The sequence below is a fragment of the Haplochromis burtoni genome, unplaced genomic scaffold (assembly GCF_018398535.1).
Source record: "Haplochromis burtoni strain Fernald_Lab_line unplaced genomic scaffold, NCSU_Asbu1 Contig_191, whole genome shotgun sequence".
Lineage (NCBI taxonomy): Eukaryota > Metazoa > Chordata > Actinopteri > Cichliformes > Cichlidae > Haplochromis > Haplochromis burtoni.
This window is the reverse complement of record NW_024582552.1, coordinates 936,075-963,550: the sequence shown is the minus strand read 5'-3', so window position 1 is coordinate 963,550 and position 27,476 is coordinate 936,075. Positions and strand designations below refer to the sequence as shown.

At 41.6% G+C, this 27,476-nt stretch overlaps 1 protein-coding gene across 7 annotated transcripts in view; it reads right to left on the bottom strand.

Moving 5' to 3' along the window:
• Positions 1–14: 14 nt before the first annotated feature.
• fhip1aa (FHF complex subunit HOOK interacting protein 1Aa) overlaps positions 15–27,476 on the bottom strand; it is a 28,500-nt gene continuing 1,038 nt past the window's right edge. For 4 of the 7 annotated variants that reach the window (XM_014337696.2, XM_042225985.1, XM_042225986.1 and 1 more), the window contains exons 2-13: positions 15,977–16,037; positions 13,938–14,158; positions 8,865–9,545; positions 7,205–7,363; positions 6,990–7,076; positions 6,242–6,409; positions 5,913–5,992; positions 5,521–5,723; positions 3,219–4,223; positions 2,945–3,123; positions 2,673–2,793; positions 15–2,009 (exon numbers count right to left, since the gene is read on the bottom strand). In XM_014337696.2, the coding sequence (XP_014193182.1) occupies positions 1,810–2,009; positions 2,673–2,793; positions 2,945–3,123; positions 3,219–4,223; positions 5,521–5,723; positions 5,913–5,992; positions 6,242–6,409; positions 6,990–7,076; positions 7,205–7,363; positions 8,865–9,545; positions 13,938–14,063 (3,009 nt within the window). In that variant the 5' untranslated portion in view covers positions 14,064–14,158; positions 15,977–16,037 and the 3' untranslated portion in view covers positions 15–1,809. Of the gene's footprint in view, positions 2,010–2,672; positions 2,794–2,944; positions 3,124–3,218; positions 4,224–5,520; positions 5,724–5,912; positions 5,993–6,241; positions 6,410–6,989; positions 7,077–7,204; positions 7,364–8,864; positions 9,546–13,937; positions 14,159–15,401; positions 15,452–15,976; positions 16,038–27,476 lie in introns of all 7 variants that reach the window. The other 3 variants (XM_014337697.1, XM_042225989.1, XM_042225988.1) reach the window with 2 other exon arrangements.

Genomic DNA, 27,476 nt, shown 5'->3' with positions numbered 1-27,476 from the left:
CAGCACACACACACTTCAAGTTCAAGGTTTTTAATTATTATTATTACTATTAACAGAGGCATTCCTTTGTATCTGAGACAACAGTGAACAGCAGCCTGGTTAAATCTTGAACACAAAACAGATCAAAAGTCGTATCAGATGAGTCTTTGGAAGATAAATCTACTGAAATTGGTTGATCAACTGCAGTCGTGCCACAGAGGTGTTAGACAGTGAGTGGCACTGTGGTATTAGAAGGCTGATAAAGTGCTCTGCAACATTCATAAAGACCTATTCAGCGGTCCTGAAAATGGCTTTGACTTGTAGATTTTGAACCGTTTTGTAAAGAAAAAATAAACGTATTTGTATCAAGTAGGAATAAAACAATTTCAAATGAAACACAAAGTTTCATGTTTCAGATTTAAACCTAAAAGTAAAATCCAACCTTCTCAGCTCAACTTCTAGATAAGACCATTGACCTACTCGGTGTAGTCCACACATTCTTCTGCTCAATCAAAAAAAACCCTACATTTTCAGCTCATGCTGCAAAGTTTCATATTGCTCTTGTTTAACTCCTTCACAAATCAGGCAACATTGTGAAGTGAAATCATAACTTAGACAACAATTTGCAAGTATTTCTATGTTGGAAGGTTCATTCAGAAGAAGCATGCTTTGTAACAAAATATATATGTATATCTCATAGCATCTCCTTATACTGATAACCACGTGCAGACTAAATTAAAGGCAATTCAAAGCAGGCTACCTTCAACACAATCCAAACTGATTTTCAACAGATGCAGAACTATGATTGAAATTTCAAACTGATCACAGCTAACACAACACCCTCAGTAGATGAAGGACCGCACGCTTAAAAACAAAAAAAGCAACTAACCTCATCAAGAAAAAAAATGGCAACAGAAAAAAAGAGCTTAAATACCCCGATCCCGTTACGAAACATGCTGAACTTAATTATTCTTGATTGTCACCAGAACATACAATATGTACATTATGAGGCATCATAAAGGTAAGGCAGACAGTTAAATACGTCACTGCTGAACCTGGTTTGTCGGTTTTTCGCAGATATGGAAAGGCGCAGAGGCCACAAGTGTGGAAATCTAGTGCATCGTTTCACCTACAGCTGTTTAAGAAAATCTCCTGAGGTACCGTCATGAATCAACAGGGAAGGAAACTAAATCTAAATCTAACACGATGATTTTGTGGAAACGCCCCTTCGTGAAGACATATTTTCGCCAAAGAATTAAGTGTCACAACAGTTGCATAAGAACAAAGTTTGGGTGCGTTTCTGCGAAGTTGCCAGCACTGCACCTTGCAGTGATCCATAGACGCAACACTTCTGAAAGGCCACCTGAGTAATATCGAGTACCACACTGAGCAGCAGATGTCGTACTGTGGATGGAGCTGGTTGTAGAAGACATTCGGGTTGAGGTCAGGACCCAGACGGTTCAAATAAGGGCTGATGACTGCTTTAATTCTTTAAATGTCTACAGTCTTTGGTTAGTGGTGGAGCTGGAGCCTTAGTCATGAACATTTCGGCTGGTGAAAGGCAACAAACTGGTCAAAGTTGAGAAATCCTCCTTGGCTGCCAAATTCTTTCCAGAAGTGGAATGAATACATTTAAAAAGTTCATGAAGTTTTTCTTTTGCTTGGAAAATAAATACTCTATATTTTTAAAAAGTAGTTGTATAAAAATCACTGGATCTATAAAGGTTTCTATCAAGCGCTGCCCAAAAAGGACATAAATATCAAAAGAGACTCTTTTTATAATCTTTCCTAGTTAGGCTGGACTCTTGACGGAGGCCTAATGGGACACAATTACTCTTCCATAGGAATGTAAGATAAGATGGAGTGCTCTTGTGCAATTGCAGCCAGTTCTTTAAGGAACTCAGTGAAGAGGATGGTAGCGAAGACCTCGGTCCGCTCCAGGGAGATAGCTTTGGGTTTTGGTGGGGGTGAATTCTTTAGGATCCTTCCCCCCTCGTGGTGGTTGGAACCGCTGCTGCCGCCGCTTTTGTCTGTGAGGATAAAGATTGAATGAGTTGCACCGACTAACAACCACGTGAATACGCTGACATACTGTACATGCAAAAGTCTGGATTCAAAGATATTCTCTAAACATATTTCCGTTTCCTGATTTCTAAATACTACGCTCTGCTCGTCTAAATAATTCCCTTTAAAATTCCTTTCTTCTGACAACACTTTTTCAAGCCTGCTCAGCTCTGAACCTACAGGGAATATAGTTCAAAACCCCGGCTAAAGCTTCAGGGCTAGAAAGAGAAAGCAGCTCAACTCCAAAGACACACAACTTAAAGAACTCAGCACAGGCAGTTAGATTTATTCTGGTACCAAACAGGAGCCCAAAAACAACCAATCAGGAATGCCGATGTTGCCTTGAACCATATTTAACACCATGCTGGTAAGGCTCAGGAATAATAAACAGTAAATCTAATGCAATCTGCCTTACTAACCATCTGGAATCTACCAAAATACTTCCCAGAAAGCTTTTACAAACAAACTATTCCTGGCAGGGCTAGCAGGGTAGCTTATGGGTTCTCACAGTATAATCAAAGAGATATATACATATATAAATAGATACTTGATTTTTCATACTGTTATAGAGCCATGTGCAGATTTCAATAAGAGCTAAAACAGAAAAGGAGAATCTGAGCTGTTGTCACCTGTTTCTATGAACGAGGGCTCCCGAGCCATTAGACAGTGTTGGGCAGCAGTGATCAGCTCTGTAAAGTCCTTCTTGCTGGCAGCCAGCTCCTCTATCTGGTTCTTTACAATGGCTAGTACCTAAAACACAAAGCAAAAGCAACATGATTTGCATGTGCACCATTTACAGAGGTGATATGATTAAGGCTCAGATAAAGACAAGCGACTTAAAACTAAAAGTGCCAAGTATTTCCAAATCCCCCAACTAAGACCTCAAAACTTGAGGGGTTACCTGGTAAAGAGAGCGAACAGTGGGCTGAAAAACCAAGTTGGTGTTGAGGAGGAAGGAGCGCAGCAGAGGCTGAGGGTAAGCAGCTAACTGGGCCAAGATACCCGTCAGCAACAGGTTGACATGAAGCGAGTTGGATAGCATGTTCTCCAGACGAGATAAAAGCACGCTGATGAATGGACCTGCAGGGAAGGAGGTTCAAAATAAAAATTCTTTCCAAATTCATTTTTGAACAAATGATGAGACTCCTACAGAGCTAAGATATTCCTCAGCTCACCTGTAAAAGGTAGTGAATGGTTTTTAGTCGCACTCCCGCTGCGAAACCTGTTGATTGTCCCAAATGGTGAATGCAGTTTCTCTGGCTCTGGCGTTTCAGCAGAGAAGGAGGCGAAATCCATCTCGTCCTCCTCCACCACCTCCACAGGCGTGATGGGCTTCTTCACCTCTCTGTCAGCTTGGACCTGTTTTCCACCTGCTTCGGGGTCCAAAGTGCGAATGAGCTCTTCATACTGAGCCAAGAGATCGTCACCCAACGCTACAGCAGTCGTGTTTTGGAGGTTGGCGTTGCAATCCGTCTGACCATTAGCCTTTGCGTCCAAGCTATTCCTGCTATTATCAACCATCGCAGAGCCTGGAAGTGTTAGATTGAGCCCATTTTTGAGGGGAACGTCAGCTGAGCCTGGCTTGGTTTCTTCCGTTTGCGAGCTACTGGGTTTACTGGTGCGCTCGACATCGCCGGAGTCTTTCTTTGCAATGAGATCGTACACCATGACGTCATCCTGGAAGTCGTTCTCCTCGATATATGAGCCTTTAACCAACATTCGTGCTGTTCTCCTCATCTCCTGGATGTGCTTCGGGGGCTCAGCAGGAGGCGGAGGGGGAGGTCTGCTCTCTGCCGGAGCATCGGCGGTCTGCACGGGGCACGCGTCGTAACTGTCGTCCCACTCCAGCTCCAGCTGGTTGACAGGAAGCGGGTCTGTACCCGGCAGCACGCAGGATCCTGCTTGCGATGCAAAGGGATGTTGAGCTTTCTTGAGAGCGATCAGGGGGTGCCGACTCGTTAGCCCCGGCTCTTCGAGGACGCCCGGCTGGTATTTCTCAGGAGGTGGGTCCTCGCCATCGTACGGGGCTGACCACACCCGGCAGGCACGTATGCAGCTGCTGATGCTCAGACGGGCGTCGTAGAGGTAATGAAGATAACTGACATCCAGGTAGATTTCTGACCCGATGGTGCAGGAGTTTCCTGAGCCATCATTTTCTTCAGAGAAACTCATTTCTTCCTCTGATTTAAAAAAAAAGAAAGAAAGAAAAAACAGATAAGAACTGTTGATAAAAGCTGGTGTGCCTCAGCACAGCACTCACACAGAGCACAACTAATGAGTTTGACATGTAACTACAGGGGGTAAAGTGATGTAATGCATCGAAACAGCGGGAGATCTCGCTATTTGATAAAATACTCACAATCAGCCCCGTTACATGTTGGTTTCCCAATTAAATGCAGATCTACACCTTACAGTGCGCCATATGTCTGAACAGATTTGGGAAACGTTCCATTAATAAATTATCCCATTTTCATTTTAGTTCCTCAACCACCACATTAAAGGATTTTTTTTTTCACCATTTATGCCAAATTTTCTAACATGTTATTAGGTTATAATATCCAACGTTTCAGTTACCTGACTGAGTGAGTTGATTTGAGCCCATTATTCAGCCAGTTAGACTAACTAACCAACTGGAATAACTGGAGCACTTGACCATGCTTTTCTACTTGGGTATTGACAGATATGGATGCTTATTATCCATGTCTCTCAGGAATATAATATATGTAGAAAGATCCGAGAGCATTTAATAATTTTTAAGGTATTACATGTATTTAAAGTTTGTTGTTGCCATGACAACAGACACTGTCTATTAATCTTTCCTTGGGAAAAGAAAAGGTGTTAACAGTTAATTTATTATTTTTGTTCTGTAACGTGAAATACAGTTAACAGTGTGCATTTTAACATATTAAGCAAAAAGAATCAAGCTTTTCAAATAGAAAAGAACTGTTTTACACCATCAGGTTAGGGCTGAGCAGTTGATTGAATTTTCTTAATATTAAACAGCAAGCAAAAGCAAATCGCTGTGTGAGGATCTGCCTGCATGAGCCAATCACAGATGTTCCCTGCAGTGCACTGCATGAACTTCCCTAGGTTTAGCTTGGATCAGTAAAAAAACATAAAAGTTAAATAATTAATTAAAATAAAACGGAGCAACAACAGATAACAGACCGTCTAAACAACAATCAAATGTCTGGCACAGCAGGAGGCGAAGAGCTTCTCCCTTGAAGCAGATCATCATTTGATGTTTGGAAATATGCCAAAAAGCAACACAACCAACTTATTCAACACCGCCTGAAAACGCAGAATTAACTGCAGTGTAGTTAATGCAAAATAAATAATTTAGGCTTCAGGAAGGCCTGAAGCTGGACGACATGCTGGACGAAAGACTTCATCATACCAAAGTCACTGTGGCCATACATTTTACTATAAACACAAAAAAACCCTGCAAAAGTAATACTCGATTGTTCTATTTGTTACCCGTGTTTCCCGATTTGTCAGGAGTCTCTCCGCCCTTGGAAAACAGAATGGAGTCCAGCTGCCGGAGTGGCGGCGGGCTGCGATCGGGAGAGCAGCAGGATGGCGTTAACGCCAGGATTTTCGCTGCTGAGGCCGAATAGCAGTCCCGCTCCCTCACTACACGTCTCTGACTCAGCATCATGTGATTACAGGGGATCAGGTACCTGGGGAGGCATATGAGAGGGAGATGTCAGGAAAGCCAACGTGTGGCTGTAGGCAGAGAATGGTGAGGAGGGGACACAGCGGGCAGATGGTAACAGCGGGAGGATGCGAGTAAAAGCTCATCGTAATGTAAAGCAATTAGATGCAGCATGTTACCACGAGTGGGACGTGTCAGCGTGCGGGCCGCTCACCTTAATACGAGCTGCAGCATCACATCTTCACAGTATAAACCAATGAGAGTGCGGAAGAGTGCCAAGGACACAATCCCCAACTGTAGAGTTTAATCAAGTCAGAGAGACACAACAGAGCAAATTTTAAACACTAATTTATTCAGTCCTGAAGATATTTGCACAATAAATTTCACAATATAGGAGAACTGGTTAAACAATCACATGTTTCCTGTAACAGTAGAAAGAGCATCTGGGACCATTTGTAAAACCTGTTCCTGGCTTATTAAACCTGAGCCACGCTCTATGTGCTGCATGGCAAAACTCGTTCCCTTAGCTGTGTGCTGGGTTACCTGGAAAGGTGTGTTGATGCGGCTGACTAGAGTATCCAAGACGTGGACGTTCTCGTGACGGTGGAGGAGGATGAAGGAGAGGAAGGTCTGCAGCAGTGCTGGCTCGGTTACACTTCGCAGGAAGAGGTCCAGGTAAGCTGTGGTGGTCATCACCTCCTCCAGGGTCACCTGTACACACGCAGGAATCAGTCAGCAGAGCTTGTGTGAGTGCCACAATAAATGATCAAATATTAAAACCTGATTCTGTATCGTAGCAGTACTGAATTAAGGATTCATTTAAGCGAGGGAAATTAGGTAATTAGGTAATTTAATTATTGCGTGCGGTATTGCCTCATTATAAAAGAACTAAACAAATCATTGCATTATATAGAATTAAATATGATGTCCTTGACTATACATTAAATAGCCTAGAATATGGGTCATCTTACACTTTCTTCCAACTCTCTCTCTTGATAGTTTAACCTAACTAGTGTCCTTTTTACCTTTAGACACAGCCCAGTTCATGGACTTTCTGATGCCAAGCTCATATTTAATGGATGACAGTGACAGTGATAGCTATCAGCTCAATTAATTTCTTGGGTAGAGGGGAAGAAATATGAGTCATTTTTGGAGTGTTTATGCTTGTATGTTTTTGTTGACACACCGCGTCGTCCTGCAGAATAACCGCTTTCTGTAATTGGGAAATGAAACAGCAAAATGGCAAGTACTTCCTTTTACCCAGGTGAAGAGAAATTGTGCTACTGCTAACCTTGTGGAGTGCTGGTGCAAGGACAGGCACAAGGAAACCATTGTAGATGTAACTAACCAGCTGGTCTCTGATATCAGGGTGGGCCACCTGGGAGCAGTCAATATCAAGGAGCATGTCAGTCAAGCGTGTAGCCAGGCAGGAGGTTGCAGCCATTTATCACACGTGAATGCATTTTTCATGAGGCAGAGCTTTTATCGTGCGGCTCACGTCTTCACCTGAATAACAGCGTTGCAGAATTCCAGTGAGTTGAGAAACTGGATGAGTGATGGCATCTGAAGCCAGTCCTCTTTGTGCAGGCAGTGCCACTCTTCATTGGGGACCTCCAGCTTGGTGGGCAGAGATGAATACAGGCCGCTCAACCCTGTGGCCAGCACCTGCCAAACGAGGTTTTTATATTTAATCTATGCACCGTTCATATAAAGTTTCCTCCAGAACCAAAATATAATTCAAATTTGTGGTTCTAAGTATAATTTACTTTTAATTTTGGGTAATTAATTTTCTTTAATTGAATCATTGAGACAAATTGTTTAAAATAATGACATTCCCATTACTCTCATGCATGAGGTAAGTACAGCTACATTATAACGGCCCATTTATCTGAACATAGGAAAAAGCACACTGTGTTGCACATACATGCATCATGTAATATAAGAAGTCTATTAAAAATCATCTGCCATAAATTGATTACAGAGAGAATGTTATAAACTTCATTAAACATTAACGAGGTAGTGTACCATATAGCAGATGCAGACACACACACACCTCCTCTGCTGTCAGTTTTACCTTAAGCTTCAACAGATTTATTACTGTGTTTTACTACAAAGCTGGTGTAAATCACTTCTTGGCCTCTGCTTTGTAACTTGTAATGCAAATATAAGCGATGCAGCAGTCTACATATCAGCCTGCTGCTTTCTCCTTGCACAGATTTATGCCTCCTATGGATCAGCTCAGCTCGGAGACCTTTAGCAGTATTTGAGATGCGACGTGACTAATGCTTTAATTTCAAAATAAGATTCCATCTTATTTCGAAATCCTTGTGTTCTGGGCCAGATTATCCAGGCATTCTGGGCATATGTCCACAGGCCTCAGACACAGTTGAGGGCCCACCCAAGCACCAAATAAAAAAAAAGAAAAAATAATACCAGATTTTGATTCTCTTAAACTTTTTTGGATAAATAAAAACATATATCATGGGCGCAGAGTAAGGTACACTGCTCTCCACAGGCACACATTCCCATATGATCTGTCTAATTACTTAAGAAGCAAAAAACGTGTAATCATCAAATCAAGTTGGCGCGTGCCCATCGCATATTTGCGCCCAGGGGTCTTTAACTTGATGATCTGGGCATGCCTGCATTGTAAGTACCAAGAACTGCTTTACAAATGCAACACATGCTATACCAGCGCAACCAAATTAAAGTGTAAGATGAGTGACATTATTAGTATTGTAGTATTGTACACGTTCCTCTGCAGCATTATTCCGCTGTGCCCTTCTTGTAGACGCCAGTGGAACCAATTAAATTCTGTCTGCATTCAAACCTCATTTTGAAAGCACTGTCTGCAGCCGTGAATAAATGACGTTATTTACATGGGATTATCTTGCAGCTGTGCTGTAATCTTATAAATGCCACACATTTGGTGCCAGATTTTTATTTACCCTTGTTTTGGGGTTTGTTTGTTTTTTTGCTTTTTTAAGCGAGCCCATGAATTAATCACCATCCGCTCTCTGACTAATTATGACACCCAGACACAGAAATGTCAGGGAACAATGCTGCCAATGTTAGTGCGTGAGTGGGATTATTTAGTATTTAGGACAAAACGATTCCTTTTGAATTTTACGGAAAGTGAGCCGCTGAGCTTCCATTTGGGACTGACCGGACAGAAGAAGGTGTTCTCTGCGATGTGTTTGGCCACTCGCTCATTCTCAGCAGACAAAGACATGATGAGCAGTAAGGCATCTCTGGCTTGCTGGCCCACCGTGCCCTCTCTGTGAATAAAAGGGATGAGCAGGGAGAAGATGAGGAAGTTGGTGGCTCCCTGATCCTCGCTCGTGTGGAAAAACAGCTCCAGAATTGAAGGGTCCTTCGCCAGAACGTAGCACAGCTGGTTGAGCAGCAACACCAGCTCGGCTTCGACCGCGGGCGCAGTGGTGCTCGAACAGGAGGACAGCAGCATCATGAGAGGCCGCAGGATGGGCTTGTGGTGCAGCAGAGGCTGGCGCGCCTGGCCCACCAGCATCTCGTACATTTTCAGCTGCTCCAGCTTCATGTCGTCCGTGAACTCTCGACGGAGGCTCCACACAAACAGACGCTCCATCACGTTCTCCATCACCACAAACTCCAGGATGGGGCCCATGGCTCCGGCCTGACCGCTCTCCTCCTCCATCAGCAGGAACAGCATGTGCTCCACATAATTCTGCACCGCGTTTGCCTCGTCTCCAGGGATGGGGCCGAAACGAGAGCTGCCGCTAGAGCCGGCGGTGAGGTTGATGACACTGAGGGAGGACAGGGCGGAGCTGCTGCGCAGGGGATCATGCTTTTCAAGGATCTTCACTACCTACAGTACAAGAGAAGAGGAAAAGCACACTAGTTTTTAATTGTTCATGCAGAAATAGAATACAGATGATATGAGATCTTAGACTTTTAAGTCACCCAAGAAAGTGTCTGTCATACAGATAAACTCCTGTTATCTTTGATCTAACCTCTGTGGTATAAGAGGTTAGATCTGAAATGTTGGCGTTTTATGATGCTTTTATTACAATACGATGCCAGCCTGTTAAGGCATCATTGCGATGTTGTAGGGCGTTATATTGCTAAAAATAAATGGTGTATTGTACACCTTACTCCATGCCCTTTCAGATGATCTATTACTCCATTTGGTTTCTAAAACAAATATTTCCAACGTCAACTCTCACCTTGAGTCCTAAAAGTGAAGGTCAAACGTTTGGCCAGCCTAGGTACTCATGTCACCAAGTTTAAAGAAAAAAAAAATGTTTGTCACATAAAGTTTAACTGATTATCCACATTTGGTGCAACATTGACCTGATTTTCACCAAAATTAAGTATCTACTGTTACAGAAAATTTTAAAAAATTATATATTGAAAACCACACATGCTGGATTGCTAACAGACAAACAGACCCTACTTTGTGGGGGAAACTGTGTAATTGTTTTTAATGAAATACTAAATTGCCTCAGTTTAAACTTCTCAGACGTTTTCTATGTTCTTATGGGAATAAAATATGGGTTTGTGAGATTTGCAAATCATTGCATTCTGTTCTTATTTACACTTTACACAGTGTCCAAACTTTTTTGGAAGTGGGACTGTATGCAATACAAATAGGTACAATCACTTCCTTATTCCTGACAGGTTCAGTTTCAACAGAAGTGGAGTGGGGACAAGCAGCACTGTATGAATAAACTCACTTTGGTTGCACAGAATAATACAGTCCTTTGTGTATCCAGTCCCTCCCGTGTGTGTGTGTCTGCTGTGTAGAAACCAGTGTCACAATAATGGAGCCAGTGTCCCCAAGCTGACGCTGCTGCCATGACAATAACAGTCTGTGTATGAGATAACTGGGCATGGCTAATGGCAGCAAGAGAACAGAGTCTGTAATCCCAGCCTGAGCTCAGTGGAACAAGCCACAGGGATCAGTCCACCTCAGGCTCTCCTTCCAATTCTGAAGTAACAGGAAGGAGGCAGGGGATAAGATTTTCCCAAACTGAACAGCCGGAAGAATGGAACCATGATCATGAACCACCTTATACTGGTGACGTTATGGTCGGTTCCAAAAGGGGTCAGTATTCACAGTGTTTTTTGTTGTTGTTTTTCAGGATTTGCCCAACGATGCTGATTGGTGGCATTATTTTACATATTAAGCTGGAACATGAGAGATACAGAGGCCTTTTAAAATGTGACGAAGAAGTAGGCTCAGGCTGGATCAATGTCAAATATTTCCCAAGAGCAGTCAGTCATTGTTATGCTATGGATGCTGGCATAATAGTGCCATAGATATGGGAGGATCCTCAAATGACAGTAGTATCATATTGTCAGCCCCCAGTGCCTCACTGTGTCTGTGACAGTAACTTCAGTTAATCATCAGACAGAGCAATCGACACATTGAATCATTCAGAATAACATTCATGGTTTAAAGACAGATCTTCACTGTACTCAATTATGAAAAATCAAGACTGCAAACGCCAGTGAGGAAGGAAAAGTCAAGTGTCATAGCAAATTCAGACAAAACTGCCAGATTTTCTTGACGACTAAAATGAATCAGAGACCTTTACAGAATCACCATAAACACGCTGCCCACACTACACACAGACTACAGTTAAAGACTGTTGCCAGCAACTGACAGATCACTTAACGTGACGCAACACACAGCTCCGTGACGCCTGGAGAGAAGCTGATAAGAGCCAGCAAATGAACCTAAAGCTAATCTTCAACTCTGAAACAGCCAGAGCTTCTCACACAAAGACAAGGTCATTACTTACAGCGTGTTCACTGTTTTCTGAGCTGAAACAAGTCAAGAGCATTCTTATCAGGCTAGAGATTAAGTAAGAATGAAAACAAAACTCTGTGTGAGGTGGATTTGTGCTGCCTGAAGCAAATCGAACTTTAATCCGAGCCCAGAGTTTTTGATTACGGCTACTGTCAAGATGGGGATGAAAAATATGAAGCTGAGCAGACAGCTAGCAAAGACGGCCACATGACTCATGAGGTGTCTGTTGACATTGCTTAGTATTAGCTGCAACAGACTGATCGTGTTTATTTCAGTTACAGTTGTTATTAAAAATATCCCATTTGTGTGACAAGTTGAAAAGTGTAAAATCTACAATTGTGCAAAATTTTAAATGCTTTGAATGTCTTGTACATCATTAAACGGTTTATCATCACTAAATCCCCAGATGTTTCACATTGGCACATTAGTTATACAACCACTCACATAATAAAGAGCTGTATAAAGAGCTAACATCTCTCAAATGTCAGGAGTAGTTAGTCATTATGAGAAGTGTTTGTGAACTAAAAATCAAGAATGTGGGATACTGTCTGTCCATGATTTGAAGAGCCCAGTGCGTGCTCCCGACCAAGGGAAAACCAATTCTACAGGGGAGCCCTACCTCAGCACTGGTGCAGGTGAAACCAAACGGAAGATATGCTTCACCATATTTTCTAGTCTTTGGCTTAGAATGAAGTTGGTTTGGAAACATATTCAGCTATGCTTCATCTCCTGCTTTGCGTTTGTGTGGGCGCCCTGTGCTAGCAGTGTCCAAGCGTTTTGGGGTTTTTTTTCACTCTTTTCATCCCCCCCCCCCCCCCCCCGCAATGGCTCTGCGCCCCCCTAGGGGGCGGGCCCCACACTTTGGTAAGGTCTGCACTAGGATGATGTCGGCGTAAATGTGCAGTCATATTCATTGTGTTCCCACTAGTGCTGTCAGCGTTAATCTCGTTAAAATGACGTTAACGCCTCAAATCTCCGTTAACAAGTTACCGCGGATCGCCCCGTGTGTGGGGCTGGACGACGTCAACACGTTAACGAGCTAACTGCGCTAACGCACCAGTTTCCACCAATGTAATCGAGCATTGCGTGGCACATCCGACATACTGTTTTACTTTTTTCCATGACGAGCTTACCATCAGGGTCATGCTTCACATGAAAAATAAAATAGTTCCAAACGCCAGATCTGAATGAGGGTGGGGGAGGTTCAATTTCGGGTAGTGTTGAGGCAGTTGCCATGTTGCAACCAGCTTAACTTCTGTCTTGCTAGCTTGCGCTGCGCTCAGTAGATCTGCGCTTGACAGTGCACCCTAGGCGGAGTAGTCGAACGCAGATCCACTGAGCTCTCAACACAGACAACATCGTCAGAAGAAAAGTTGATAAAATAAATTAAAAATTTTTGTATTGTTCGATACACATGCATACCGAACCGAAAGCACTGTATCAAACGGTTCAATACTGATACGAGTATTGTTGCATCATTCATAGATAGATAGAGAGATAGATAGAGAGATAGAGAGATAGATAGAGAGATAGATAGAGTACCAAATCACAACAACAGTTGCCTCGGGCACTTTATTCTAAGATCAAGCCCATACAATAATACAAAGAAAACAGAAAACCCCAACAATTACACAAACCCCTGTGAACAAGCGCTTTGGTGACAGTGGGAAGGAAAAACTCCCTTTTAACAGGAAGAAACCAGAACCATGCTCAGGAAGGGGCAGCCATCTGCCACATATTTAGATTAGAGTTTAACACAATGTCTTTAAACTTGCATAGTTTTAACACTAATGAAACCAAAAGTGGGATTCTGCTTGATTTTGATAAATTCGGGTCAGTCATCACATTGACAACCATAAATGTAGATGGCAGTTACCATTATGCTCCTCTATGTCCTCATTATTCAGTGTCCCCCTGCCCCATGTTAATGTGTGCAGAGTTTGTTCATCTCTGTGTGGGAGGAGTGGGATTAACAGGCTGCCATGTCCTGCAGGGGAGTGAACAGGGACACAAGCTGCTGGAAAGAACCAGAAGTCTGAGACCGTCAGCCTTTTACCGCCAAGATTCCACTGGCCCTGCTCACACTGCAGTTTACTGTTATAGGGGGACTACATGAGTCATTTTTTGCCATCAGGTTTTGAGGAAGGAACTAAATAGAATGTGCATCTTTATTTACAAGATTTTAATATATTCACTTCACAAGGGTTTCGTTATATTCTACTGTACAAAAGTCTTATGCCGCATTATATTTTCCAAGGAAAATGGAAAATGGGTGCTTTTTAACCGCATTTTTGTTTGTGAACATGTTTGTTTAACTTTTTTAGAGGATATCAGGTGAATACTTCTGAAGTTAAGAGATCCAGATTCTTTGCTTCTAGTGTGAAAAACTAAGCTGGCTGGAGAATTCACAGTTCTGAGACTGTTAGCTTGGCGCTGGTGTTTTACCTGAGCCCAGTGGTTCTTGAACACAATCATGCAGGTCTCTGGGTCCACCCCTTTCAAGACCAGAGACTGTCCATCACGGTTTCCACTGGCAACCACAGAGGCCATCATGGTGACCGGATCGCACATGGGTTAAACCATGTCATAGGCAGGACAGGGAGGGCTTTCCTGGCTGCTCACTGGGCGTTACCAAAACCAGAGAAAGAGAGATGATCACAGGAGACCTGAGGAGTCAAATAAAAGAGGAAACACAAAATGACATCATACACAAAGCCAAAAAAAAAGTTTGCTTCATAGGATAGCAGCACAATGATACGGCTGGTGATTGCTGCAGACTGCAACCCCTCTTTGCTTCTGCATGGCCAGCTAGGAGCTATGACAAGCATGCAGGAGAGAGAACAATAACAAGCCAAGTCAGAGGAGTCAGTCGAGGAGAGAAAGAGAAGCTGCTTCAAGTTCGACTTTACCGTCTCCTGCAGCAACTCTGCGCTTCACACAGAGCTGTCAAATCGCTTTTGGAATATATCATACGCCCATTGGATTCCTGCAGGCCCCCGGACATCACTCTCATTACAGAAATATTTTGTGACATCAGAAGGCGAGCAGCAATTGGGTGTGTCTGCTATGGCTGAGTGTGGGGATCAAGGAGGGTAAAAAGATTTAAATAAAATACAGGACAATGTTAGTTCTGTAGATCACATGTGATTAATTGCATGTCCCGCTTTTACTTCTGGATCAGAAATATTACAAAATGTATGAAAGCACTCTTCACACCGCTTGTTTGGATGAAGAACATATATTATTTTAGCCTGAGGGCAGCTTCGCACAGCAGTTCCAACACTCACACTGGCACCATAAAAAATCTGGAAGAGACTCAATCTTTTTCCCCCGTAAGAAAGGAACTAGTTTGTTGTTTCCCTTGGAAAGCATGCTCATGGAAAGATTCATACAGCCAAAACTGAACAGAATGAGAGTAGGGCTTTTCGAAACAGAAACATGTGAGCTGCCATATAACCAAAACAATACGAGTTCCCTGCTACACAGTTCCCTGTGACACGCTTCCAGGTACTGTGCAGGCCTTTGCTTCACAAGAAAGAACATCAGGATGTAATACGGATCCCTTTCCTGTGTGTGCCGACAGATACCAACAATCAAACAAAAGGTCCACAGCCCAAGCCGTGGAGAGTACTTTCAACTAGAAATCAGTTCCGGATGAACCTGGATAAACTAATTATACTTAATATATATCAACAGCAATAGCATTACTTAACTATTAACATAAATGCGACAGGCTTTTTACCTGTGTATGAGAAGCCCAGCAGCTCATGGGAGCTCAGATTTGTTTTTTAAAACTGTAGATCTGCCTTAATGTTTTGTTAAACATTAAAAACTAGAACAGTTTTAATGTTTTATATTAAAGATAAAGTCCCAAAGCCAGTGAGCCACTATTAAGGCTTGATGTTTTACCTGTTGAGCTGATATGTGTCCACTTGAGTTGACAAGTTGTGTTGGGAGATCTTTAGGATTCATTAAAGGGAAAACATACAGGTTGTTAAGATACTTCAATACGAACCAGCAGACTGACAGAGCCACCCCTACAACCCAACCACTAGCCTGGCTACAAGCAAACTTTCCAGCACTACACAATGACATGACAAAGTGCGTTTGTCTGTGAATACTAACACAATGATGGGACCAAGTCAGGCAGTCGCAATACGGAGGCCAATATGGAAACCGTCACCACAGGGGACCAACTGTAAAACACACAGCAGCTGCACAACATGGGGCCCCAATTTACGGCTTCTAGTCCCCAGCCCCTAAACACATCTCCTGACGAATCACAGCTCACCACCCCCGCCCACCCGTCACTTTGCCCCAATACCACACAGAAACATCTCCGCCACCCATACACGTTAGGCTCACTTTGCCAGGCAAAACTTTTCAGCCATCTGCTTTCAGTTACGAGTGACTGCAGGCCGGTTAGATTCTCAAGAAGGAATGTGAAAGCAGCGTGGAGCGAGCGTGCTGGCAGGATTTCTTACCTCACGTGAATCATCTTCAACTGGCACAGGTCGCTAAGCAGACAAGGACCTCATTCTGCTCCTGTTGCACAAAAAAAACAAAAAAACAAAAAGAGAGACAGAGAGAAATATGAAAATATGTCCAGAGAGGAGCAGGAAGCGCCTGTGTGAGAGGCGAGGCATGGTGGGAAGTGACTGGACATGAGTAAGCTGCTCCGAGCACCAGTTGGATGGAGATGAAGAGGAGGTGGTTACAGGGAGGGAGCGAGGGAAGAGAAGGGAAGGAAAAGCAGAAGTGGGAGGGAGTGAAAAGGAAAAAAAAAACAAGCTGAGTGAAAGTCTACAGAAAAATGAGGACATACAAGTACAAATTCCAGCAGTGCACACAAGAAGACTAAGATTACGTATACTGTATGGCAGCACTTAATATTCCTATAAGATTCATAATTCACAGAAGAATAACACGATTGTCCTTTCCAGTTTGTGATGTGACACTGCACAGCAGCCGTCCTGAGCTGCAAGAGGCCAGCTGCCCTCTCTGGCACCAGCATGGCCCATCATGTAAAACATGTCACTTGAGACAGCAGCCTTAAAAGTCTCAGGGTGCAACTTGTAGTTGTGTACACTGTAACACAAACCACAAAAGCTGCACGCTGCCTTCAATCCACGTTGAAATTCTGAGCAGATGCAATTCAGAAATGTGTCTTTCTTGGAAAGTGGGCAAGACTTTCCTAAAGCGTGACGTCGTGTATACAGCAACAGTCGGACGGAGACAGGTGTGTGCGTGTGTGTGTGGTACATGCACAAGTTCTTAGAAAAGCACCAATCCAAGCGTTTGTTGACTCATCTTTGGCTCAATCCCAGCAGTACATTATACAAACTGTCCATCTGCACTCTGTTTAAAGCCACATAACATGCCTACATAAGAATAACACGGGGAGCAGTTTTGTTCAGAGCTCTTCAACCTGTGGACAGGAGGTGCTTACAAATTGAATTGCCAGCCTTGTGATTAATTATTAAACTACATGCAGCTCACAGCTGCTCCAAATTTGCCTTCGTTTTCCTATTTATGGCCTAACAGCAGATATTAGGACGCGGGTTGGCAGCTTGGTCAAACAGGCGCGAGGTGCTGACTGTAGAAGTTGAATCAAGAATGGTTGCTATGATTTAATCATTTATAACTGGTGTGATAACAGTGCTGTGTAATCACACCTCCTGAAAAGATCAAGAGGGATTAATTCCATTTTAAGTGAGGGTGAAGGTGCGGGCATAAATCTTTGTTACACAAAATGATTCATTTAAAACAAGTGAATCAGCTGAGTGGGCTGGGCAACACATGGTGGATTCTGACTTATAACACATGTCAGTGTAGTCGATTCTTCTGCTTTCAGCTGCTCCTTTTAGGGGCCAACACAGCGAACCATCTCTTTAACACACACCACCTGCATGTCCTTCTTCACTCCATCCATGGATCTTCTGCGTGGTCTTCCTCCTTTTCTTCTACCTGGCAACTCCATAGTCAACGCACTTTGTCCAGTATATCCATTAAACAGTAATATATATTTAGAAATATATTTGAGGTAGTGTAAAAGTAGTCTGGCCACAATTTGAGATAAATAGACAAGAATAGATAACCATGGGACACAATATAGTGAAGCAACATCAGGCTATCCAACAGACTGTATACAAAGTGGCCCTGAAAAATGAAGCCAATGGGCAAACCGGCATTGTTTTCAAATGACCAGCAGGGGGCAGCTTCTCAGGTTGACCCAAGGCTCCCTCATCAGCGATCTCAATAAATATGTTCCAGCAGAGGTTTTGTTCTCGACTCTGCTATCAAGTTTCCTTTAGTACAGCATGAAGTTCATTTTCTCAATTTGACACTGTTGTAAGGCATCCACTTGCCTCCTCCCTTAAACGACTACCATCTGCACTGCACTGTTGTCACCCTTGTACACAAAAAAGGTCCAAAGTATCTTTTATTCTTCAAACCATCACATTTCTGAACATGAGCAACACAATTACTATTCAAATAATTTTTACCAACGTTACTATGCAAGGAGAGTGAAAGTGTGTATATTGCGTGCTAATGTCTTATCTTGAACTGATTGTTTTACTGCATGCGGCGTATACTCACGTCATGGGACATAAATGTAACTATCTATCTAAAGAAGATAAATCAGGGATATGCACTGCCACTCAATCTCTCAGTCAGATCCACACCTTTCTCATCCCATCCAGTTTCACAAGTGGATATCAGCTAAACAGCTGAAAGTAAACCAGTAAGTAATTTCCTTCACTTTTTTAAATTCTCTATAAGATCAGTAACCCTCCCAAGCTCTTTTTATATGAAAAAATGAGTCATGTAACAGCTGACTCTTTAGATATATCACCTAACTTAACTGTAAGAGTTTAAGTCTAAGAGCAGATTAATGTTAACAAACTGATCCTACAATAGGAAAAAAAAAATACCTGTATGAGCATGGGATTATTTTAGAGATTAAAGTATTGTATTATACATTGTTTGTTAGGATTTCTGGATTAGTTTGTTTACATTTTTTCTGCACCCTGTCTATCGTCTCGCCTTCCTGCAATGCCGTCTGGTCCACATCACACTGCCAGGTTCACTCGTGTGTCAGCATCACTGCCTCTCAACTGAATTTTCAGCTGTATTTCCTCCAGGTTTCCATGTCGAAACAACCATCAGTTTTTGATACACAGGATAATATCAAAAGCTCCCGTTTCAGAATCACTTGTTCTTTTGTCAGGGGGTACAATTTTCAAGATTAGCTCAAGCAGTGATTAGCTGCTCCTAGACAACAATACACCTGCAACAACTACCTCTCAAATCTCCATTCAGTACAGCAGGTTTCTTGACCTATTAATAGCCAAATAGGTCAGGATTTGGGCCCAGCAACAGAAAGGAGACTATGCCCCAGCGCTTTCTACTCAACTAATACCCCAACAATCCAACGAGCGTCCGACACAGCATGAGAACAAAGCCACTTATTTCTAAGAATTAAAATGTGCTTTTTGAAGAAATCCAGTTCTAGGCCTGTTATGGAAAATCATGACCTACATTTACAGGTCTCATTTACAGTACCTGCTGTCGCACAAAGAGAGACAGACCACTCTTACCCATAAGTCACTGCTCTACTTGCTCAAAATAACCTGAAATACAGTAGAGTCATGAAAAGGTTTAAAATACAGGCTGCTGAAAACATCTTTTGTCTGTGTGAATCTGTGAGCTGCTTCTGAAAGAGTTTCTCCAGCAACTATCCAATTACAGTAATTTGATAATTACACATATTTGTTGCTTCCACATCACAGTCACAAACATAATAAGACAGAAAGACTGGGATGCTACCTTCTTTTTCCCTACAGCCCTGTGCAAAATTTTTGAGCCACCCCTCATTTTTCTTTTATACTTTGCTTCAAAGGAGCCAGACATCTTGGTCACTTTTTAAAGTGCTCTTGAGCAATGGGACTCTGGGCTTTTTGAAGGTCTTTCGAAGATTGTATTTCAGTCTAGTCCCTGTACCTGACCACACCACAGAGGAATTTTTGTTATTTTTTGCTTAGGTATTTTTTTATGCCCGTTAACACTGATCTATGAACTATTTAGGCATAATTAGCGCTGTGTCTGAGCATAACAGACATCTCAGCAAAGAGCCAACTTTAAATTGTAGCTTTAGGTACTTTGCTACTAGCAGCCTGCCGCAGGAAAGTATGATTCGTTCCCCTTTCTTTAGCTGAATCTTTAAAAATACCAATGACTGGGCTGGAAAAGTAGAAGATGAACAACAAGAGAAAAAAACCCTACAGCACATGGACAGCATGTCAAATTCATATCCTTAAGAAAGAAACTGTAAAACATCCAGCAAAGACCTGACACAGAACCTGAGAGATGAACAGGGAGAAAAGGCAGGTATGCCAATTACACAAGAACTGCACTGAGAATCAGTGATAGCAGGTGTTCTCTATTAATGAATCCAAATGGATTTTTCGCATCAAATCTACACCATTATATACAGAGGTGGTCACGAGAGAGGTACAGCGAAGAGTGTCTACAGCCATCTATAAAACACAGTGGAGGCTGTGTCATGGTTGGGACTGCATTTCAGCAATTCCAATCCCATTGGCTCTGCTTTGGGAGTGCCTACCATCGCTAAGCAGCACATCAAAGACATTACATTCGTGCAATTTAATTGCGTGGTCAAATCTTTGTGCTTTTTGGAGTTATTTACCCACTAATTACATTTAAAGTAATGCAGTACGTTGCTTAATTACTCCCAGAAAAAGTAATTCATATGATCTTTCCCTTAGTATTTAGGTATGAACACGAAACCAACAGCACAAAGCAAAGATGAAAAAACACACAAAGAGACTTCAAAGCGATCGCCACAGTGAGTCTATTTTAGAAACATGAACAGGCAGATATGGAGGCTGCAGCCTGACTGCTCATCACTGACTTTGTCACCAGATGAAGTTCAGGGTTTGGCTGCTGGGTTGAGATCAGCATTCACTAAGTTTTATCATCACTCTAAATTCTTGGCTAGCTTAAAGTTGTGCCGAAGTTGTGTTAGCAGCATAATAAGATTGTTTCTGTTCTGGATGCAGTTTGCACGTTGCCAAAGTGCTCTCATTCATATCCACGTTGCAGACTGTGCCACCATTTACCTCTTCCAGCACACAAACTGAAATCAGCTGATTGTAGCGCAAGTGCGACCGGAATCAATAAGCAGGACGGATATAAACAAGCAGACTAACAATTCCAAGGAATTGAACTACTGGGAAGTGGTTCTCTAGAAAAAACAGTTCTCCGTACTGGGGATCAGATTTTGATCCACCATTGGTACCATCCAATTGGCAAAGGGTTCATTTTTCAGTAGGCAAAGATTCCAAACACACTATCAGTGGAGTAAAAGCATATCTGGATTAATCAAAAAAACTGTCTTGGTCTTTCTGTGTGGCGTTTGTATGTTCTCCCCATGTCTGCGTGGGTTCTCTCTGGGTACTCCACCTTCGTCCCACAGTTTGGTAAATTAGTGATTCTAAATTGAACGTAGATGTGAATGGTTGTCCATGTCTGTGTTAACTCTGCGACCGACTGGCACCCTGTCCAGGTTGTACCTTAGCTCTATGACACTGGGATGGGCTTCAGCTGCCCGGGACCCTGAAATGCAGAATAAAACGTTGGATGAGGGTGGTGGTGGCTCCAGACTTTTGCTCAGTTTCATATCCTAGTGGTCGTCTGTATTTCTTGCTGCAGATCCTAGATGTTCAACACACTGAAAACTAACACCCACACTGAATTAAAAATGCTCAATTAAAAACTGAAAATGAAAAAATTAAATCCAAAGCTGTGACAAAGCCAACATAAATGGCCCTGTTGCTCCCCCCCCCCACCCCCCACCAATTTCACAGATACAGTGCACCATTACTCAAAGCTCTGCGGGGTTACTTTACACTTGCTGTGCATCATTTCTAAAAATGGTCCTGGCAGCATTTAGGGCCTGCTGCAAATTCATGTCCTCTACATCAACATAAGAATCAGTGCATCATTACAAACATGTTATTAGAAAACATTCAAGATCCCATTTTAGCAACAGCATTGCATCACACCTCTGTCACAGTGCCAGCTGCAAATGGTTGCACAAGTTTAAGTAATTACTTATTATCACGACACAGCGGCACACTAGACATCCATAATTTCTAAAGCTTAAAGAGCAGCACTCCAAAGGTAAACACCAAAAAGAGATCAGTTTCTGATGAATCAAAGTGAAATAAAGACACGGACTGATGGGAACAGATAGGATCAAACATGATGTAAAAATGAAAGAAATGTTCACCTCTAGGCCTTTTGTCATTTCTTCTTTTCTGATCTGGTTTCGGCATTGTCAGCCGACTGCAATCCCAGAAGGTTTCATACACAAAGGTGTGTCCTGTGCAAATACCTGAAGGGCAGGACACACCTTTAACTCAGCGTAACGATCATATTTCTCGCTAAACAGGAGCTTTGATCAGCTGAGCATGAAAAAAAAAAATACAACTTATTATGCTTCTTTTCTAAACCTACCTTTTATTAAAAGGTGCAGCATTCAAAGGAGAGTTTCAATGTTTCCATCAACTTAAAGGTGCTGTTTAAAGAGAAGAAACTCGCAGCAACCATAGCAACCCAGAGACCAACAGGCCCATTAAAGTGATAGCAGCTGCTGAAATATTTAGAGCTGTAGGTGAAACCGCTGAAGGGTAATGTAGTGTCTGGTCTGAGTGTTAATACTCCTCACTAATTCAATCAGCAGCACAGCAGGGAGGAAGAAAAGCCATTGTTTTTATGCAGATGCTGACCACTGTGCCAGTTCATCATGTTTACAGGTGTCATACTAAAGTAAAGCTTAAATTACATATTATTAATAATATTATTACATTTTTTTATGTTCATTTCAGTCGTTGTTCGACAAAAAAATAAAAAGTGAAAGCAGCAGCTGTAACTAGCTTAACTTTAACAGAGGTTAAGGCACAAGTAGCATCTCAAACCACCCAATAATACCTCATTTTGAAATCAGCACATAACAAAGGTATAAAATATCTAACGAGCAGCAAAAACATTTCTGTGAAAATATCTAACCAGCCAAAACGAAATTTCAACATGATTAGGTGATTAGTGCACAAATATTTCACCCCTAAAATTACATGTGTGTGAATTCTGTCAGATGTAAACACTACAGGCCAGATGTGATTCATTTAGCATTTGCTAATGCTAAATTAGCTTAGCTGCAACATTCCACTCTACAGTTTTTCTAAATGTTAATTTAATATAGTATAATATAGTACTTGTAGCAGTACTATATTGCAGTAAAAGAGTTCCCTATCCAAATAATACTTCTCTTCCTTTGACTAAAATGAACAGTGCTTAGAAACTATTGAGAAAAGTAGACAGATAGCACGCTAACACTTTTGCAAAAAGCTACCTTTCTTCAAACAAAAACATTTTTATATCATGTATATGTTGCTTCATTCACTGAAATGCTTTTTCTTAGGCCACTATGTGTTCAGTAATGACGGTAACTAGCTTATGTAAGCAGATAACTTCGCTCCATGCCTGTTGATTTTCACATGCACACAACGGCTAATGGCTCGATTTGCCATTATATGCAAAATGATTCATCAACGTGCTCAAAGGCAGATTCTCAGTTTAGCTTGAAGGAAGGAAAAGGAGGAGAGGAAAAGAAGAAGAAAAAAAATCAGTTTTAAAAGGCAATACATAAAGCCTGAAAGAAGAAAAAAAAATATGCCACTTAAAATAACCTAGTTCATTATACAAAGGGGATAAAACTAAGAGAGACTGACCAGAACACACAGAAACCAACTTTTAATCAACGTTATCCAATGTCTTGTGACTCTCTTAGTCTACTCTTAAGCGATAAAGCTTGAAAAAGCTTTTTACATCAGAGGTAGATAAGTTCCTGCTGCTGATATGAAGCATGAAGTCATCCTTTACCTGAATGCGGTCATCCTTTACCTAACTTCAATACATCTTAAAATGTTTATCAAAACATGCAAACAAATGATTTTTTAATGATCCCGATTAACAATTCAAAATTGGGGTGCTAATTCATTAGATTTACACAAATATTATAATTACTTTAAATGACATAATGGGACTCAGCTAGTCCACAGGGCAACCAGTAGATATTTCATTCTGCTTTTTGCTTCTTCTTTTTTTTTTTTTTAATGAGAATTTTATTTCTGCTTCTTTTGAACAAACGCTGTGATTTGTTGTAGACGATGATGCATACTTGAGTCTTGCTACACTGCGATACCATTGTTACTGAGGGAAACAATAACAATAGAGCAATATGATACAATCATGTAGACTTGATAGTATCATATTCTATGAGTTACACTCAAAAACTCTTACAGATAAAAGTCTGACAATATTGTATTGGACTCTGTAGAAAAAAATTAAATAAAATCTAATAAAAAATTTTTAGCCAACACATAAATCGCAATTATAAATCTCAGTGTTAGCATTTGCTAGCTTACTTACGAGGTTCTGGAAGTGTTTCCTAACAGTATCCTTATTTCACATTAGCAGTTTAATTGTGTACCTTTAATTATTTAAGCTTTGTTTATGAGAATTTTTGCCTATTCTGTTAGTTCTCTTCACAGAACGGTAAATGGACTGGTTTTTATATAGCCTGTGTAATTAAAGGTCCCAAATTTATAAAAATGGTACAGAAAACATGTCCTCTCTACCTTCCTCCCCCGCCCTTCCTCTGATCTTCACAAGTTAAATTACCGCATTGCATGTGTGCCGGTGACATCATTCCTTCATTCATATTGGCAGGGGAGACTTTAGCCTGTCCTCACGCTACAATAGGCGACTGTCAGCGATAACAGGGCATATTGTGTGGGTATATCCTATCTCTGCTCTCCTCCTGCTTCCTCTGGAGCTCGTTTGCATCGCATCTCCCTTGCTGATAAAGCAGACATGTTTGCATGTGGGATGGAAGAAGGAAGAAGATACGAGGCTTCTTGTGAAGTTCAGAGATGTTTATCAGATAGACGAGAGAGAGCTACAGCACCAAACTGACATAATTAACCAAGAAGATGAAAAGTTCTTGTAAAAATTAAAAAAAGGAGCTTATGCAAATAAATAAATAATTCACAGCTAGCAGCAGAACTTTTCTTTTTAATTTTCAGTCTTGTACGCTTCACTTTTCTTTTCCTTACAAACACATTCAGTCAAAGAAAAAAAAAAAACATTGGCCTTAAAGCACCCGAGCACTCGTCCTATACAATTTTTTTTTTTTGTACATAATTTTCAAAGCAAAACAGATGCAAAACAAGACAGTATACCCTGGGAACTGTTTATCAGAGTAGTAAATACTAGCCTCTACACCTGCACAATAACTCTTCATGTTATCAGAGTACAAACTGCTGACTTGATAGAAAAAAAAAAGAAAAAAAAAACAACCTTCTTCCAGTTCATTGTAGGACAACATAAGTGGTTCAACCAGATTGAGTGACAGTGTATTCATTTCACAGCAGTCACGACACTACAGAGTCTGTTGGAGTTCTCTCAGTAGAATTAGGCCTAGCAAACAAACGGGACCATACTGCATAAGTTACCAACAATGATCATAATTGAAGTAATAGAAGTCAGTTTTATGATGAGGATGCATCAGACTAAGAGGGAGTTGAAAATGAAGTGAAAATGAAAACGCTCAATTTAAAACCTAAGGAAGCATTTACAGCCAAGTTATCCCAACCTAAACCTCCTGCCCAGCATCTTATTACATGCGCTTAAACCGTTAATTTAGCTCTCTATTGTACTCTATATGTTGCATTTCCATTCATGACAAACTAACACCCTCACCCAACTTCCAAACAAAAACAAGCTCAGATTAACTGCTGCCATTGCTGGTCAGTTTAGTATATTTGTCACCTCTCGGGGTCACGAGACACAAGAGGGGAAGGTGGAGCTAATCCCAACCACGGGACAACTGAGCTGGCTTGTTTATGGAGGGCAAAGTGGGAAAACACACAGAATCACCTACTGATGTGTTTAGATTTCTCACAGCTTTATGTCTTGTCAAGTATTTTCAGACCGAGTAACAACAGATAGGCACAAATAAGTAAGGTAAAGCAAATCAAAAAACTTGTGACCTGAAGCTGTGCATGTAAATCACATCAGCATGACCAGCTTTCAGTGTCTAGCATGCTGCAGTAGATCCTGTGTGTGTAAAGGCCCTGGAAGCAGGTCTGAGCATTGATCTTAGCCAAACACGTTGTTGGACTGCTTGAGCTCCCCCTCTGAACATCAGCAGTAATCGTACAGATGACTGATTAACTGTACGTTCCTCTCATGCCTCAGAAACTGCTCTCAACTCTTCATAAGGTTTAAACTTCACTTGCACTCTTGCTGCATGTTTAATCTACTCCAGCTTAAAATGATGTGAGAGATGAGAGAGAGAGAAAGTAGGAGGCAGGCCCACCACAGCTCATAAGCACTTATAAACAACAGACAGTAGACTGCGTTAAACAAGAGAGTCTGTAAAACTGCCTCGAATTACAGAAGTTCTGCTAAACTTTAAAATTACCTGACGCCATAACAACCTCACATTTTTACATCCTCTGCAGTTGAGGCATTTTAAAAAGAAGCCTGAGCAAATACGGCAGACCAGCCAGGTCAAACTCATTTTACATTACGTCACACGTGCAGCCCACTTTGACCTCTGTGGGCTGCATGTGTGCCGGACCAGTAAAACTCCCCTTTCTTCCAGCGTAAAGAAGTTTAACAACGTATCGAGTCCCTTATGTATTTTAATATAAGAACAAAGAAGTGTAGTTTCAACATTACATAGGAAAATACTGTTAAAAATACAAAGTCTATGCCCTCCTTCAAAATTTGCAAAACCATCCAGTGGGACCATCTTGTGATTGACAAATCACTACGGTATGAGCTCCTCTGTTTCCTACTCAGATCCACACCCGACTCATGATGTCTGGTTTCAAAAAGGCAAGATTGCAGCATCCAAAATGCTCAGCACAAGGCTTCATCGCCAGCTGACATCACAGTGGCTCCATCCAGTTTTTGTTTTTGTATTTAAATGAACAGTTCTCACTGAATATCTCTAAAGAGACGATTCTGCAGAGAAGCCCTGATGTGCTTAAATGCCATCCATGCACAGAAGTCCAGCTGTGACCAGAGTGTGGTTTTAGGTCACTGCTTGTGTGCTGGGATGCCTTTAAACTGGATCCATTGAAGACCAGTTCAGCCACCACAGTAGCCACATCTGACAATGACATGCAGACATCTGAAGAGGACACTGGTCCTAAAATAAAGATCAAGCAGTTTGCCAGAAATCACATAACCCAAGCTGGCATTTCAGTCACGTGATAACACGGTTTACTGTGCGAGGGACGCGTGAGTGACCTCAATTTGTCAGATCTGAAGTGATAAAAAGTGAACCATTGATAACAGGATTGCCTAAAACACCAAGTGCACAAACAGATTTATATCTTTTAAGTGCCTTATGTTCACACGCACACAACACTTAGGGAGAAAATGTACTTGTATACTGTAGCAGTCGATTAAGCAGTTCGCATACTGAAAATAAATGATTTTGTCTTTTATCTACAATTTTTTTTGACAGCTGTTTAATTGTTTTCAGTGACTATAAGCTCATTTTAATTTGCACAAGCACAGCTTTCCATTTATACGTATTAGTGGGGTTTATGGGATTAAACATGCATAATCGGCTGTTTTGCAGCTCCATGCATTTTGTCCCGTCATAAATTCCTTTAAAAAAATGTCTTCTTTGGTAGTAGCCTAAAGGCTGCCGACCTCTGATCCAAAACATTTCAACACACAGGTGAGAAAACCATGACTTTGGTTGAAAGTTGTAGTGAATCCCTTAAAGCTCATATCAAGAGATCTAGTCTCGCTGTCACGTTGTTTCAAATATTTATTAATGATTTGATATGCTGCACTAAAATATGGTGACCTCTA